At 38.6% G+C, this 17,647-nt stretch overlaps 1 protein-coding gene across 15 annotated transcripts in view; it reads right to left on the bottom strand.

The window, feature by feature from the left end:
* Positions 1-11,487, bottom strand: part of UBR2 (ubiquitin protein ligase E3 component n-recognin 2) — a 122,918-nt gene extending 111,431 nt beyond the window's left edge. For 9 of the 15 annotated variants that reach the window (XR_011996216.1, XR_011996217.1, XM_025990915.2 and 6 more), the window contains exons 1-2: positions 10,831-11,487; positions 1,964-2,223 (exon numbers count right to left, since the gene is read on the bottom strand). Coding sequence is in view for 8 of the 15 variants with exons in the window: in XM_025990915.2 (XP_025846700.2) it covers positions 1,964-2,223; positions 10,831-10,908 (338 nt within the window). In the remaining 7 variants the exon portion in view is untranslated. The remainder of the gene's footprint in view (positions 1-1,963; positions 2,224-10,830) is intronic. The other 6 variants (XM_072732116.1, XM_072732131.1, XM_072732108.1 and 3 more) reach the window with 2 other exon arrangements.
* Positions 11,488-17,647: the final 6,160 nt, after the last annotated feature.

Here is a 17,647-nt window from a genome sequence, read left to right as displayed (position 1 = left end):
AGTAGAGAAGTCTTAATCAAATGATCTAAATTAACATCATCAGTTATCAAATAAAAATTATATGCTACTTGATAGAGTAAAATGAGAATGAGAACATGTGATTTCTGTGATATTCCTGTTAAAGATGCAACCTGACTCCAATCATAAAGTGGATCAGACAAACCCAAATGGACATTTAAAAAAGTATCAAGATCATGAAAAAAAAAAAAACAAAAAACCTCACAAAAAACACAAAACAAAAACCCTGAGAAAATATTCCAGATTGAAGATTAAAAGAAATGATATTCAAATATATGTGGTGGAAATGGATACTTTTGCTACAAAAGACATTACTGGAACAAGTGGATCTCAGTTTCTTTGTCCATTGCTTCAAACATCAATAAAAGAACTCAAAGAAGTTTTTATAAAGACAAAAATTACATCTAACCGTATTTCAAAATATAAAAAGATCTCTACTGGTATTCTAACCACGCTTATAAAAAAATTACCATAGAAACTTATAGGCCTTAACCAAAGTTGAACTTAATAAATTTAAATCTTATAGAAAAAAGTGTTAAGAAAAAGAAATGTTACATAAGGCCTCTATAAATAGTACATCCACGCAATGGAATGTTACCTAGCTATATCAGCTGATATGGACAGAAGTCAAGATTCTGTTAAACAGAGGAAGGAAAATTTAGCTCAAAATATATGTAACACATACTCCCTTTTGTATGTATGTTTGCATATATGTGTAAGATAGCCATATATATAGGCCTGGATATGCATAAAAAATTTCTGGAAGGATACATAAGAAACTGTTGACAATGACTAGTTCTGTGAAATAGAGGAGTAAATGGTTTCAAAGGTTTCCTCTCCATCTACTGCCCTTGTATACTCAATTCTTAACATTTAAAAAAATAAAAAAGGTTAAGTTATTCTATAGCAGTTAAGTACATATAGCAACCAGATAATGGTTTCTAACTACCATTCCTACCTAAAATGAAATCCTTGTTGAAATGGCTGATTCTACATATGGTTCAGAGTAAGTACAAAGTAAGCTATGGATATCTTGTGCTGGAAAGCAAAGAAGCACTCAAAAACCAATGAAGGCCGGGATCCCTGGGTGGCGCAGCGGTTTGGCGCCTGCCTTTGGCCCAGGGCGCGATCCTGGAGACCCGGGATCGAGTCCCACGTCGGGCTCCCGGTGCAGCATGGAGCCTGCTTCTCCCTCTGCCTGTGTCTCTGCCTCTCTCTCTCTCTCTGTGACTATCATAAAAAAAAAAAAAAAAAAAAAAAAAAAAACCAATGAAGGTGAGACACCTGGGTGGCTCAGTGGTTGAGTGTCTGCTCAGGGTGTGATCCTGGGGTCCCAGGATACAGTCCTGCATAGGGCTCTCAGCGGGGAGCCTGCTTCTCCCTCTGCCTGTCCCTCATGAATAAATAAATTAAATTTAATTAAAAAAAAAAAACAAAAACACCCTAATAATGAAGGCATGTAAAAAGGATGACACTAGTGTGACAGGGCTCCCACTGGCCAAAATGTAAGGTAATGTGGACATTAATAAGAATCACTAACTAGAGGGGCGTTTGGGTGTTCAGTTGGTTAAGTGTCCCACTCTTGATCTCAGCTTAGGTCTTGATCTCAGTGTCGGGAGTTCAAGCCCCATGTTGAAAAGAATCACTAACTAGAAAACTATCAAGAAAAGTAAAGAAATGACTATTACAAGTCAGGGCAGCAGTTAAATACAGGGAAGGAAGAAAGCACACAGTGGTTTTCTGGAATGCTGATGATGTTCTATTTCTTGACCTGGAAAATAATTACATGAATATTTATTTCATGATTATTTAATAAACCATATGTATTTACTGTGCAGACTTTCTTAATATAGGTGTATTTTCTAATTTTAAAACAAAAACATAAAGTTTTAGGGAATAAACGTAAAAACAAGAGCCTTTTAGAAAGAAAATGACAATATTTTACCTGCAAGAGTATGTAGGCTCTCCTACTTTAAAAACACGACCACAAAGATGAGAAGGTTTATTTGCTTGTTCAAGTTTTGGAAATCCAAATGCGGGATCTTCACCACAAAGGTACCATTCCATTGGTCCCAACAAAACATGCTGTGCCAGCATGTCCTCCTTCTGTGGAAAAGGGTTGGGACCCCTGCAGTAGATTTTGGGTACATAGTGGGCTAAATGCTGGTACACTTCTCTAGTGAGGTCAGTTGCTTGCAGCCATTTCTTTAAAAAAAGAAAAAAGAAAAAATAGGTTTAAACAATGTTAAACTGCTAATTTGAATAAACCTACTATATATTCTTTTAGGTACAAATATAATGATAAAAGTGTCATATATTTTGTTGATGTCACTCATAACTGTGTTTTCTTTCCAAAAAGGGTAAAAATCATTTAGAACTTTATTAAAATGCCAAGCATTTCAGAATTCTACTTCAAGTAAAATGATCCCTCTCCTCAAAATGACTCTTGAAGCAACCTTCTGTAGGGAGTTATAGGAAAATGACCACAACAAATCATCATATAAAACACTAGCCAGGGGCACCTGGGTGTCTCAGTGGTTGAGCCACTGCCTTTGGCTCAGGTTGTAATCCCTGGGTCCTGGGATGGAGTGCCACATCAGGCTCCCCACAGGGAGCCTGCTTCTCCCTCTGCCTATGTCCCTTCTTGTCTCTCTCATGAATAAATAAAATCTAAAAAAAAAAAAAAAAAAAAAAAAGACACTAGTCATTACGCCCATCTGACTTCCTTTCTAATAATGCTTTGCTCAAATGATATACTGACTGTGATCTGGATCCTCATGTCAGTTTGCTGATAGGAAGAGTATGCAGTGAATACAGACAAACAATATGCCACTTAGACTTCTCATTGATTAATGATAGACCAGTCTCTTATGAATATGAGTCTACAAGAGACTTCGTTCTATCAATTACACCTTCTTTCTCTAATCAACCTGTCTATAAGCCCTTTCCCCTCTGCTCTCCCAGCCCAAAAACAAACAAAAGCCACTTTTCTGTCCTAAACTTTTATGTCCACTACCTGTGATAATTAACCTCCTTTCAACTGAGCTAGAGCTGAAGTTAACGAGGTGACTTTTGGAAAGCCCCTAGGGATGGAGACCTGGTTGCCAGGAGAACAAGCCATGTGATAAGAAGGTTGGTATAGCCTCCACCCCAGCCTCAGGGAGGGGAGAGGGGCTGGAAGTTGAGCTAATCATTAACAGACAATGATTTATTCAAGTATGCTTACATAATTAAGCTTCCATAAAAATTTCTATGTTGGGGTTCAAAGAACTTCTGGGATGGTGAACACAGAGCTACTGGGATGATGAACACAGAAGTACTGGTGCACCCACAGCATGGAAGCTCTGCATCTCTTCCCACATACCTTGCTCTATGCATCTCTTCCATCTGCTGTGCCTAAATTGTATCATTTTACAATAAATCAATAATCTAGTAAATAGTTTCCCTGAGTTCTGTGAGCCATTCTAGCAAATTATTGAACCCAAAGAGGGGGTCATGGGAACCCTCAATTCGTAGCCAAGTGAGACAGAAGTTCTAGGTAACCTGAAGACCACTGCTTGTTACTGGCATCTGAAGTTTAGTGAGGAGGGCAGTCTTATGGGACTGAGCCCTTAATCTGGGATCTGATGTCAACTTCAGGTGTATAGTGTCAGAATTGAATTGTAGGACACCCACTTTGTGTCTCTGTAGGGGATTAGAGAATTGCTTCGTATGGGAAAAAAACACATTCAGTGGCCACAAGTATTGCTAAGTGTATAGAGAAATACAAGAAAGTTTCTCCTGATTTAAACATCAGTTCAATAGGTCTAAAACTGAACTTATGATCTCCACTACTCCTCCTCAAAAACCTATTCTATCCACTTCCCTATTTTAGATACCAGCATCTACCTAAGTATCCACACCAGAAAAACCTGAAAATCTTCCTTCTTCCTCAATCCAACATCCAATTAGTCATGTCTTATCTATTAGGCTTCCTAAATAATCTGTTGACTCCATCCATTTCTTTCTCTCCATCTCCACAGGCATCATCCCCACTCTGATCCAAAACCCCCACTCCTATGTTTTACCAAGATTAGTGCAAAAATGTCCTAATCAGTCACACACACACACACCCCGCCAGTCTTGCCCTTGTACAGTCCATTTTCTAACCTCATTATCAGAGTGATTCTTGCAAAACGTCAATCTGATCATGTCATTCAGCTTCCCCTAGTATTTAAGATCAAGTCAAGTCCCCTGACATGGCTTATAAGGTCCTTTGCCTCTGTCATACTATTTTTCCTCCTTGTGACCTGTAGTGTTCCTCTCTGCTCTGTGGGCTATTTTCTACTCATTCTTCAGAACCCCATGTATGTTTCACTTTCTCTTAAATGCCCGCTCTGCCCATTCCTCACTCCCACCACCCATTCCCACTTCCTCTAGGTCTAAAACAGAACCCAGCCTCGTGGGCATTTATTAAAATCTGTTAACTAAATGACTATAAATATATTTATACTACTTACTGTCATATAACATTGATAGTGTAGAAAGATGCTCCAGGTGGCTTTAATGAAAGGAGAGATAATAGATCCAGGCCTGCAGTCTCTAAAAACCAAACCAAATAAGCCCTAGATAAAGCATCCTTCAAACTACCTCCTTCCTTTTCCCTTTTATCTTCAACCTTTTCCCTGTATTGTCATTTATCCCTGCCAATTCTGCATCTTTATTTGTCCACCATACTGCTTTGAGTAATTGCAACTTATTTTGGCTCTAAACCAGGGAAATATTTTAAATCAGAATACATGAAAGGACTCACTTCTACAAAAATGCAGTTAATGGAACTGCTAACTCACAGGCCCAATGTTTACCTATGGATTACAACCGAAGATCACATTACATCCTGGTTAAAAGAGTTAACTTTCCAGTAATATCTAACACCATATAAGGTCTTCATTTTAACTCTTACTTGTACAATCTTCACCTACTTCCTTCCTTCTAAAAATAACTATAGGGGCACCTAGGTGGCTCCGTGGTTTGGTGCCTGCCTTTGGCCCAGGGCGTGATCCTGGAGTCCCAGGATCAAGTCCCACGTTGGGCTCCTAGCATGGAACCTGCTTCTCCCTCTGCCTATGTCTCTGCCTCTCTGTCTTTCATGAATAAATAAATAAAATCTTTAAAAATAATAATAAAATAAAAATAACTATATATAGAGAGAGATTTAAATATTCCTGAGGTGATATATATATTAACTTTCTAATCAACCTCACATTTTCATGTGTATTAAAAATGTAAAAATCTTCTTTGTAAATTAAGGGACAGAATTGAAGCTTCTTAGGAAGACAATGAAAAAGTTTTCACCCCTGAAGAGAAACTATCTTTTTCAAATGTTACCAATTTAGTTGTGTTTGCTTTATGCCAGTAAGAAACTAAATTACTCTTAAAACAACAGCACTTTGCAGGAGATAATCCCACAGAATTAAGGATTATCTCTTTAGAGAAGTGACTTGAAATCAAAATTGCACACGCTAAGTTCTGCAATTACAAAAGGATATTTTTTTAAAAAACGTAGTCAATAGTAAAAAAAAAAAAAAAGTACTCAATAGAAAAAGGCAGAGTCATCAACCAAAAAGCAACCTAAAATCTAATTCTCTGAGCTAAAAAATACTTTTTGGCCACATCTAAGGATAAATGTTTAGTTTTTCACCCACTTTTCAGAAACTATTTCTTTTTTTTTTTTTTCCCAGAAACTATTTCAAAATGTGAATGAAGATACAAATTATCCTAAGCAATTTATTTCTGGATAAAAATATTAAGCTTTAAATATTCAAAGAATTCAATCCTATGATCCCAGAAAGTTATGCTTCAGGCAATGCTAATTTACAAAACATTTAAAGGTTTTAACAACCACATTTATTTTTCTTATATCTTAAATTCTCATTTTTCTTAAAACCACTTTTGCAGGATTTTAATCCAGGGAGAATAAAAGGTGGTGCTTTCTAAAAGAAATTATGTGTCTTCTTGTGGCTCCAACACTGATAGGTCAAATCTGTTCATAGATTTTTTTTCTTTCCTTTTTTTTTTTTTTTTTTATTAAAGAAGTTTCCATGTCTAACATGGGGCTTTTTTAACTCACAACCTTGAGATTAAGCGTTGTATGCTCTATCAAAGGAGCCAGCAGGGCACTCCCTATTCATAAATTCCTTAAACAAAAGATTCAGAAACTAATATCAACTTATGATTAAGAAAAAAAAAATCAACCTTATATAAAATATTTTATATGTTTACTAAATGTTACTATATATTTTACTCGATTACTGTAATATTTATTATATGTATTATACGCAATATAACATATTACTAATATTTGCTAATATATTACATATTATTAGTAAAAGCCTTTCATCCTAAAAACTGTTTGTAATGTATTTTTATAAATTATTAAGAAGATATAAACATTTGGTTCAAGAAAAGCAGGCATTTCCTTCAAATTTAAAACCACCCAAAAGATTTGGGATCCACAACAGGCATTTAAACTTCATTAAACACTTAATATACAAAGCAAAGTACCTTCACATAAGAACTCTATACCAGAAATATTGAATTAGTGACTGGCAACACTATAGATTAAAAGAAAAAATAATTGTGAAGAGAAATTGAGCAAAGGGAAAACATTTTTTGGCTACCTATCACAAAAATGGCTTACGTATTTCTCAAAAGAATAAAAGCAATGGCTTTTCTTATCCTCAGTAACATAAGCTAACTGTAATTTCTTCAACAGGAAAAACCATTGAGATTTCTAATTTGGTGGCATGTTAATCTGTCCTTATTTCAGACACTTGTGGCTGTCACACCAATGTGCACAACAAAGTAATAAGCACTATCTTATTAGAAGTCCTCCATAAGGGAAGTAAAGAAACTGTCAACTCATTCCACTAAAGTAAACATGTTATGACAATGTTTCCAGGAGCTTTCCTTTTTTGAATGCTAAATTTAAGCCTTGGGATAGAGAGCAAGCACAATAAACATAAAAATGAAAGAATCCCTAGAGGTTAGCCTTTTATTACACTATCTAATTACTATTTTATACTCAATTAAAATTGCATCCTTTAACCACATTTGATTTTGTTTTCAAACAAAGATCACCAACGTGTAAGTCAATTATAAAACAATAATCACTAGTGCTGAAAGGAGGTTTTTAAGACAATATTAAGAAAAATTTTAAACAAATCATATTAAGAGTTCCAGAAATGAAGTAAAAACATTCACAAATCAAAATATAGAAACTCAATAATAAAAGTCTAATTTAAAAATGGGCAAAAGACCTGAACTGACACTTCTAAAGATGTACAGCCAATAAACTCACAAAAGATATTCAGTATTAACAGTCACAAGGGAAATACAAATAAAAACTACAATGAGATACCACTTCACACTCAATAGAATGGCTATAATCAATAGAATGACAAGGACACCTGGGTGGTTCAATGGTTGAACATCTGCCTTTGGCACAGGTCGTGATCCCAGGGTCCTGGGATAGAGTCCCAGCATTGGGCTCCCTGTGGGGAGCCTGCTTCTCCTTCTACCTATGTCTCTGTCTCTCTCTGTATGTCTCTCATGAATAAATAAATAAAATCTTAAGAAAAAAAAAAGACAGTAATAGTGTTGGCAAAGATACGGAAAAATTCACTGGAACCCTCACATACTGTCGGTGAAAATGTAAAATGATGCAGTCACACTGGAAAACAGTTTAGCAGTTTCCCAAGACATTAAGCATAAAATTACCATAGAACCCAGCAATTTCATGCCTGAGTATATGCCCAAGAGAAATGAAGATGTATGTCTTCACAAAAATGGACACAAATGTTCACAGCAGCATGATTCTTAATATCCAAAAAGTGGAAACAACGCAAATATCCATCAACTGACAAATGGATAAATGATATATGGTATATTCATACAATGGAAAATCATTTGGCAATAAAAAGGAATGAGATATTGATACATACTGCAAGGATGAACCTCGAAAACATCTGCTAAATGAAAGAAACCAGTCAAAAAGACAACATATTGTTATGGTTCCATTTATATGAAATTTCCAGAATAAGCAAATCAGTGGAGACAGAAAATAGATAAGTAGTTTAGTTTGGGAGTTTAGGGGAAAACAGGAAGTAACTACTGATAGGTATAGGATCTTTTTTTGGGTGATGAAAATGTTCTAAAATTGTGGTGATGCTTGCCCAAATGTGGATATGTTAAAAACCAAATGAACTGAATTTATATATGTGAATTATGTATAAAACTGTCAAAATTTAAAAGCAAAAAATATCCAATATAGACATAAAACTCTACGTATTTCTTTTATGTTTGGGGAAAAACAATATATGTACTTCTTAAATCACAATCATCCCCTGGAACACATTATAATAAAATCCGTGGAGCAAAAAATGTAGATAGACTCAGAGAAGTGCTACAAAACTCATATTGTGGAATCAATTCTACCAAAAAAAAAGAGAAAGGGGCCACTTAAAGATAGTTGATAAGCTTATAATTATCGAAGAGAGTGCTTAAATGCTTTTATTTGTGAGGCATGTTTGTTAGAATACATGACAAAAAGTCCTTCCTCCTCATAAAAGAAATTTAAAAAGCAGTGTATAAATAAAGTGTGAGAAAAATGACACTAAGCTTACTAAGTAATTTTAAATGGATATGATCCCACAAATTACCAGTAATGAAGGTCTAAAGGCTACAATAACTGCTTTGTTTACTCTGAAACTTATTCTTCACCCAAGAAAACCTTTTTAATCCTTTTTAATTTGTGATAAAGCACTGTGCTATAGCCTAAGATGAAAGAATAGTTTTAAGTGTTATGTGGTTTTAACTATATACAGACAATAAACCCCCAAGCAAGGCCAGGTTATATAGCTGGAAGAATCTTGTATTTTTAATATTAGTTTGCATCTTCTTTAAGGACTTTTGTTAGTCTTTAAATGTTTTTTCATCTTTTCTCAGAAAACCATCTAAAAGTAAACAGAAAAGTAAAACATAGCTCAGATTGTGATCTTCACAAACTCAAATTAAGCCCAAATCAGTACATTTTGATTGCTTTTCCTGGGAATCTCACTGCGTCTGCCTGAGAATTTCACTGCATAAGAATTACTGCATTGGTCTCTAACACCGTTTATAACTAGTTTCCACAGGAACTTCAACAAGGTGGAGAAACTCCAATCACTTGATAGCTTGTAGTTTCAGAATTGGAAAAATTTAGCACACAGCCTGTGTCGATGGCCCAACAGCAACACACAAGATTCAGTGGGAGTAAAAACAACACCAGCACTTTGAGGTTAGACAACAGATTAAAATATCAATACAGATATTGACACAATGACAGGGAATAGCTATCATTCTGATCATTTTACCGTCTACTTGTAACACTTTCATTTATTTTATTTTTTCCAAATCTCTTTGATAAATGAAGGCACATCTGAAGGCAGATGTGGGATGAAAATCCTCTGGTTGTTGCGATATTATGTAGAAAGTAAATGAAAACAGACCTAAACAAGCTTGTTCAAAAAAAAAAAAAAAATCCAAGAGTCATCATTCAACAACACATTAAAATTTTCACGTCTACTCTTGTCAACTGCTTCCACTCTGACTTTAGTGTCCTCATCAATTCACACAAAAATCTCCTCAGGGACCAACAACTCCAAAGGGCCCTCCTAAAATTTTGTTCATAACATTAAAATTGTTGGCATGATTTCAAAGGTCACTCCCTCCCTAGAAACTAAGTTTTTTAAACAGGAGACATCAGAGGTGAGGCCTAGGTTGAGTCCATTCATAATCATTCTGGACAATCTGTTTTTTTTTGTTGTTGTTGTTGTTGTTTTTTGGACAATCTGTTCTAATGGCGTTCCCTGTCCTTGAGGAAAGGTGCCATCGAATTTATTAAAGTAATCATTTTACAACTCTGCTGCTTACATGAGCATATTTATAACACACTTTCACTACAAAACTCGGTTTGAATGGTTTAAGTTTGTGGTTTAACTCTTCCTACTATTGCTGTGACGAAATCTCGTATTAGTTTCTGTACGTTGAAAGCCGCTCAGTGTATTAACAATTCCTTTCCATCCACCTATCCCCAACTCCTAGAATAAATTGTTGTTGTTGTTTTAATCTCCCAGCCTCCACTACTGCTTTCTCACACTCAGTAAACATGCCCAGACACTACTTTCGGCACATTCATCAACGCTGTCGACTGACCAAACCGGTGGGGAAATGCACTGAAAGGGGGTATAGGTAGAGGGAGAAGAACACCGTCGTTTGCACCCTTTGGTGCCTTAGGTCGAGCCCAGAAACAAAGTAGGAACCCGGTTTGGGCAGCCTGTTTCGGTGGGGAGGGCAAATGCTCCGCTAATGTGAGAAAAAGGATTAGGCAGGTGAAAAGGAGGGCGATTATACCCCCAAACCAGGTAGTGTCTCCCTTTCCCCTCTTCCAAGAGCTGACAAAAAGGGCAAAGGCCCTTGTGCTGGGGACTTAATGTGTGTGTGTGTGGGGGGGGGGGGGGGATAATGGAAGAGCTGTCGGTTCTCCTAGGCCGACAGGGAACGCAAGGGTGGCCAGCGCACAGAGCGGCTCTGCGGACTGTTAGAAGATAAAGACGGAAGGACAGGGGCAGGCTCGGTGGCCTCCCCGGGTTGCCCGCAAGGCGAGGCCAGAGAGCCTGGGGAGGTCGTCACCCCGTCAGGGCCGGGCTGCTCCAACAGCTCCAGGGGTCGGGTCCTCCCCCGGGGGCGCGACCTGCGAGCCCCGGACGTCCCTGCCCAGGTCCTGGTACTTACCCCCGCGGTCTCCTCAGCCGAACATTCCAGCAAACTCCGGTCGATGGCCTGCACCTCGGGCTCCAGCTCCGACGCCATCTTCCTTCCTCCTCCCCAGCGCTGACGCTGCTACCGCCGCCCCGAGGGCCGCGGCCTCGCCACAGCCGCGGCCGCCGAGACCGCCACCCGTGCCTCAGGCAGTCAGTCCGGAGTTATCCAGGCGACCGTGGGTGGGGAAGGAGGACAGGAGTGTGAGGTAAGCCGGACAGGGGAGAGAGCGGCCTCCGGCGCTCCCTCCGGGCCCGGTGCCCGAGAGTCAAGACCTGCCCTCGTCCCTGCCCCGGAGAAGGACACAGAGAGCCCAGGACCTGGCACTCTTGGCTAGCGCCTACCGCGTCCGGCACCGGGAAAGGGGGATACCACCCGAGGGAGGGAGCAGAGCAGCCTGGGAACTGTAGTCCGCCTCGACGCGGACGCGAAGTCGGTGGCGGCCCTTATAGGGTGTCCCGCGAAGGCATTGTGGGAGTTAACCCGGGGAAGGGCAGATGCAGATACGCGGGCGGGGCTTTCCTGTACTGCGAGAACCCTGGGAAGAGACTAGCGGAAAGAAGCGCTCACCTGGGAAGAGGCCGGAGAGCAAGACATTGTGGGAACTGTAGTTTTACTCCCCCCAGCTCCTTTTGTTCCTGTTTGTATCCGCAGATACTAGAACGGTGCCTGGCACGTGGTACACATCAAGTACTTTCCAAAGCCTGTTGTGGGTAGGCCGACAGATACCGAGGAAAGAATGGAAGAATCATTGCATTCTATTCCTATAGTTCTATGGCCCTGTCATTTATCATGCCCTCCTTTTTTGGACTGTAACTGAGGTGGCCATTACCCAGATTTTTTTAAGGTTTTAAAACATACCTAGGGATCCCTGGGTGACGCAGCGGTTTGGCGCCTGCCTTTGGCCCAGGGCGCGATCCTGGAGACCCGGGATCGAATCCCACGTCGGGCTCCCGGTGCATGGAGCCTGCTTCTCCCTCTGCCTGTGTCTCTGCCTCTCTCTCTCTCTCTCTCTCTCTCTCTCTGTGACTATCATAAATAAATAAAAATTTTTAAATTAAAAAAATAATAATAAATAAAAAAAATAAAACATACCTAAATACTGTTGGAGAAAACACATTTCCAAGTAATTTAGTTATGGCCACTTATCAAAATTTATTATAAATGTTGCTGCAAAGGAAAAGGAGCCTACCAGGCCAAGTCTGTCAAGATTTACTCTTGACAGGGACATTTTATAAAAATAGATAAGGTACAAAAGAAAATTATGTTTGGTTAGAGGTAATTAGGCTCTTGATTGACGATTGGGTGAGTGGGTTTCTTAGAACAAGTCTTTAGTTCCTTTAGAGTTTATCAGAAAATTGCTTACACATTTTATCAAGCATGCTAATTTATTCTGAGAAGGAGATTGTGAATTAGGAAAAAAAAAAAATATCTGACACAATCCAGGCCTGGGACGTGTTTTTGTTTTGGCTATTGTTCTAAAAATAATATTAACTAAGTGTCTTGTTTTTCCTTTTTTTATTAGGAAATAAAAATTACCCATAATCTCATAGTTCAAATTAGTCTTGCTATCACTTTTTTTTTTTTAAGATTTTATTTATTTACTCATGAGAGACACACACAGAGAGAGAGGCAGAGACACAGGCGGAGGGAGAATCAGGCTCCATGCAGGCAGCCTGACATGGGACTAGATCCCGGTTCCCCAGGATTACGCCCTTCCTTGGCTGAAGACGGTGCTAAACCACTGAGCCACCAGGGCTGCCCTTGCTATCACTTTTAAAGATAGGATTAGAAATTCAAACTTAATAGGAACATATTTTTTAAATATTTTATTATTATTATTATTTGAAAGAGAGTGTGCACAAGAAAGCATGAGAGAGTGTGCAGGAGTAGAGGGGAGGGGCAGAGGGAGAAGGAGAAGCAGGTTCCTTGCTGAGCAGGGAGCCTGACTTGGGGGTCCATCTCAGGACCCCAAGATCGTGACCTGAGTCAAAGACAGACACTTAACCCGTTGAGCCACCCAGGTGCCCAATAGGAATATTTTCTTCATTTATCTATCTATTTTTTTTATCTATTTATTTTTAAAGTAAGCTTGAACCCACAACTCCAAGATCAAGAGTCACATGCTCAACTGACAGAGTCTACCAGGCATGAATGTAGAAATATTTTAAAAGGAAAAATGAAAACTACCCCACTTACCCCCAGTCTCCCCTCCCCCCAAATAATTTTTAATACTTCCTTATGATTCTATCTAGAAAAAAAAGTGTGCATATATCTGTATAGATATCTAGAATGTGAGATCTTGAAATGTTCTATGTTTTACTTTCTTCTTTGCTCAATTTCTTTGCACTGTTACCCTACCTCGTTAGAGTCAAGCTGAAGGAAAACTGGGATAGTTAGAACCCGGAAGCAAAGATAATGCCTCTTTAAGGGTCCTAACATAGAATTAAAGCCATTAAAACAGATTGTAAAGAAAATTTCTGCTGTTAACACTATTTCCTTCTATTACTTTAAATTTAATTAATTTTAATGTTTTTTCTAAATTCTTGAGTTGGATGTTTGTTATTAATATTTAATATGTTTAATAGCAAACATTAAGCAGTTTGCAAACTTAAGCATGCATCAGAATCACCTGGAGGTCTTGATAAAATATAGATTTCTAGATCCCAACTTCAAAATTTCTAATTCAATAGATTTTGGGTGGAGATAGAAAACTACATTTCTGTCAAGTTCCTGGGTCATCTTGCTGGCCTGGGGACCAACTTTAGAATCATAGATTTATTTTATTTTCTTAAAAAAAGATTTATTTATTTAAGAGAGACAGACAGAGAGAGCACCAGTGGGGGAGGAGGGGACAGGGAGAGGGAGAAGCAGACTTCCCACTCAGCAGGGAGCCTGATGTGGGGGCTCCATCCCAGGACTTTGGGATCATGACCCAAGCTGAGGTCAGACGCTTAACCAACTGAGCCACCCATGCACCCCAGAATCATAGATTTATTGAGGCAATACATTTCCATTATCTACTGCTTTGATTGCATTCCACAAACTTTGGTATATAGTGATTTCATTATCATTCACTGCTAAATGTGTTGTAATTTTTTTATGACTTCTTCTTTGGCCCATATACTATATTTTAAATTTTTCAAATGTGTGTGGCATTGTTATCCTTTGTTATTGCTTTCTCATTGTATCATATTATAGGCAGAGAACATGGTCTATATGGTATACATTGTTTAGTATAAAATGACATTCACGTTGCAGTCTATGGTATACATTGTTTAGTATAAAATGACATTCACGTTGCAGTCTATGGTCAACAAATTCTTCAAAGCCATTTTTTCTCCAAATAATACCTTCAAATATTTCTTCAAACATTACCAATCAGTTCTATTCTCTCCTTCTGGAACTTCTGTTTGAAACTTCTTTTCTATCCTCTATTAATCTTTTTCATTCTTCTATACTTTTAACTGTGCCATATTCTGCACGTATCTTCTAGTGTGCAAACTCTCTTCAACTATCTAATCTGATAATGAAAAATCTACTCAGTTTTTATTTTCAGTGATTTCCTTTGTCTTTCTAGAAATTATATTTAATTCATTTCAAAGATTCCTGTTTTCTTTCATGTCTTGTTACTTATGTATAGTTCTAAATCTTTTTTGTATCTTTAATACTTTTAAATATGCATATTCAGTAGTGTTCATTAGATTGTTGTAGGTATGAAGATCTTGGGAATCTAATCTTACTTTGTGTGTGTGTGTGTGTGTGTGTGTGTGTGTGTGTGTGTGTGTTAATGATTTAAATGAATGTTTCCTTTCTGCTTTGTAATTATGAGTTTTGAGATCATCTTCATTTAACATTAGCTGTTGGAAATTTAAGAGGCCTCTGATAAGAGCATGTACCTTCAGAGCAGTTTTCCATTTGCCTCTGCAAAGTCAGGCATTCTAGAAGCATTGTAAAGTCAGGACCAGGTACTCTGGGAGTATCATATATGTAGGACCAGTCTTTATGTTAGTTTCTTGGCTTGAGGTTCCCTAATAATATAAATTCAATTGTGTGGCATTGTCCCTGTTTATCCATTTTTAAGGGAGAATACTTTTTCCTACTTAGAGTCAAGGTTAAAAGTTTCCTTGTCAGTTCCCTCTGCAGGTCAGTACATGTTTTTCTAGTCCATCTTTTCACCAATGTTACTCTCCTTTGAGAGCCCTGGCTTTATGTAGGGATCACAGTTTCAATTTGTGTTTCTTGGATCCAAGGTTGTCTTATGTTCCCATGTGGGTATTTAAAACATCCAGTTGAACAGGGCATATTGAATATCTCATGACAGTGAAGCATGAGGGTGGGGAAGAGACTAGGGAATCACAACATCAAAACTTTGGAAGGTGGGATTCAAATGGATGAGAAATAACTAACTTAGCAGTCAGAAAATGCTGAAACCTAAGTTAGCAGCAGAGAAGCCCAGAATCAAGGGAATTTATGAAAAGAACTCTGAAAGTCTGAGAAATTTAAAGCATCATATTACTCTGAGAGTGGGTGAAGATGATGCTTCAGAGCAAGAATATTGTTTGAAAGTCTATAGAGCAAGAAGTTAGATCACCCTATCTTCCACCCTGGAAGAAGACTGGAGGCTTTTCCTCTAGACAGGCTGCATTTAAGGTCTTTAGACTGAAACACCAGGCACAGCTAAGGACAGAGACACAGTACTAAATTCTAGAGCGTTAATTCAAAGTCTATACACTAAACAGGCTCACTCCCGTGCATTTCCCCACACTTGACTCTGAGAACACCAGTGGCTGGCTAGTAACTCCTGGGGAGGAGTTTGAGAGAGTCTTCTGCAGAGAAACTGACCAGCCGAAAAGAAAGAAAATCTAGGGACGCCTGGGTGGCTCAGCGGTTGAGAGTCTGCCTTCAGCTCAGGGCGTGATCCTGGAGTTCTGATATCAAGTCCCACATTGGGCTCCCTGCGAGGAGCTTCTCCCTCTGCCTGTGTCTTTGCCTTCTCTCTGTGTCTCTCATGAATAAATAAATAAAATCTTAAAAAGAAAGAAAGAAAGAAAGAAAGAAAGAAAGAAAGAAAGAAAGAAAGAAAGAAAGAAAATCTGTCAGAGGGGTGGAACCCTGTATTAGATTCCTTGGGCTGCTATAACAGAACACCATCAACTGAGTGGCTTAAAAAACAGAAATTTAGGGGATCCCTGGGTGGCGCAGCAATTTGGCGCCTGCCTTTGGCCCAGGGCGCGATCCTGGAGACTGGGGATTGAATCCCACGTCAGGCTCCCGGTGCATGGAGCCTGCTTCTCCCTCTGCCTGTGTCTCTGCCTCTCTCTCTCTCTCTCTCTGTGACTATCATAAATAAATAAAAATTTAAAAAAAAATCTTCTTCTTAAAAAAACAACAAAAAAAAAACAGAAATTTATTTTCTCATAGTTCTGGACTTTTAGAACATCAGGAACAAAGAGAATCCTACAACTTCCAGAAAGAGAAAACACAAAGGCAACAGAATCAGAATGGCACCAATCTTTAAAATATGCAGAGTAAAAACTCTGAAAAATAGGAGTTCTAGAAAGAATGACAACAAAAATGGATGAGTATAAATTATAAAGGAAATTTTTCAAGAAAACTTGCAAGAAGTGGGCAGCCCAAGTGGCTCAGTGGTTTAGCACCACCTTCAGCCCAGGGCGTGATCCTGGAGACCCGGGATCGAGTCCCACATCGGGCTTCCTGCGTGGAGCCTGCTTCTCCCTCTGCCTGTGTCTCTGCCTCTCTCTCTCTCTCTCTCTCTCCCTCCCTCCCTCTCTCCCTCTGTGTCTCTTATAAATAAATAAATAAAATCTTTTTTAAAAAAAACTTGCAAGAAGTGAAATTCTAGACTGAGGGAGCCCATCCACTACCTAGATCAATTGCTTTAAATACAGCAATATTGGAGTGCCTGGCTGGCTTGGTTGGAAGAGCATGTGACTCTTGATCTTGGGGTTGTAGGTTCAAACTCCACATCAGGTGTAGAGATTACTTAAAAGTAAGGTATTTTTTAAAAGACTTTTTTTATTTATTTAAGAGAGAACACAAGCGAGCACAAGCATGGGGGAGAGAAAGAGTAGAGGGGGACACAGAAGCAGACCTCCCAGGAACCCGGGATCATTACCTGAGCCAAAGACAGATGGTTAACCAACTGAGCCACCCAGGTGCCCTGAAAATAAGCTATTTTTAAAAAAGATTTTATTTATTTATTCACGAGAAACACAGAGAGAGAGAGGGAGGCAGAGACACAGGCAGAGGGAGAAGCAGGCTCCATGCAGGGAGCCCGATGTGGGACTCCATCCCAGGTCTCCAGGATCATGCCCTGGCCCAAAGGCGGCGCTAAACCGCTGAGCCATCCGGGCTGCCCAAAAGTAAACTATTTTTAATAAATAAATAAATAAATAAATAAATAAATAAATAAAGCAACATCATGGCAAATCATCAAGAACTTTTAGAACATTAGGATCAAAGAGAATCCTACCAACTTCCAGAGAGTCAAAACACAAAGACAATAGAATCAGAATGGCACCAATCTTTAAAATATGCATTTAAGATCATATTTATTATATTTTTATCCAACATTTCTAGAGATTTGTGTTGGGAGTGGTGGTTACCTAGGTGATAAAGTTTATTATATTTTCCAGATAACTAAAATGTGAGTTGAATGAAGCAGGGACCCTGTTTTTATGCATGTGTCCATGTTCCTAGAACAGTGTTTGGAACATAGTAGGTGCCCAATAAATTTTTACTAGATGAATGAGTAAACCACAACTCC

This window comes from Vulpes vulpes, chromosome 1 (genome assembly GCF_048418805.1).
Source record: "Vulpes vulpes isolate BD-2025 chromosome 1, VulVul3, whole genome shotgun sequence".
Lineage (NCBI taxonomy): Eukaryota > Metazoa > Chordata > Mammalia > Carnivora > Canidae > Vulpes > Vulpes vulpes.
This window is presented reverse-complemented; position numbering and strand designations above follow the sequence as displayed.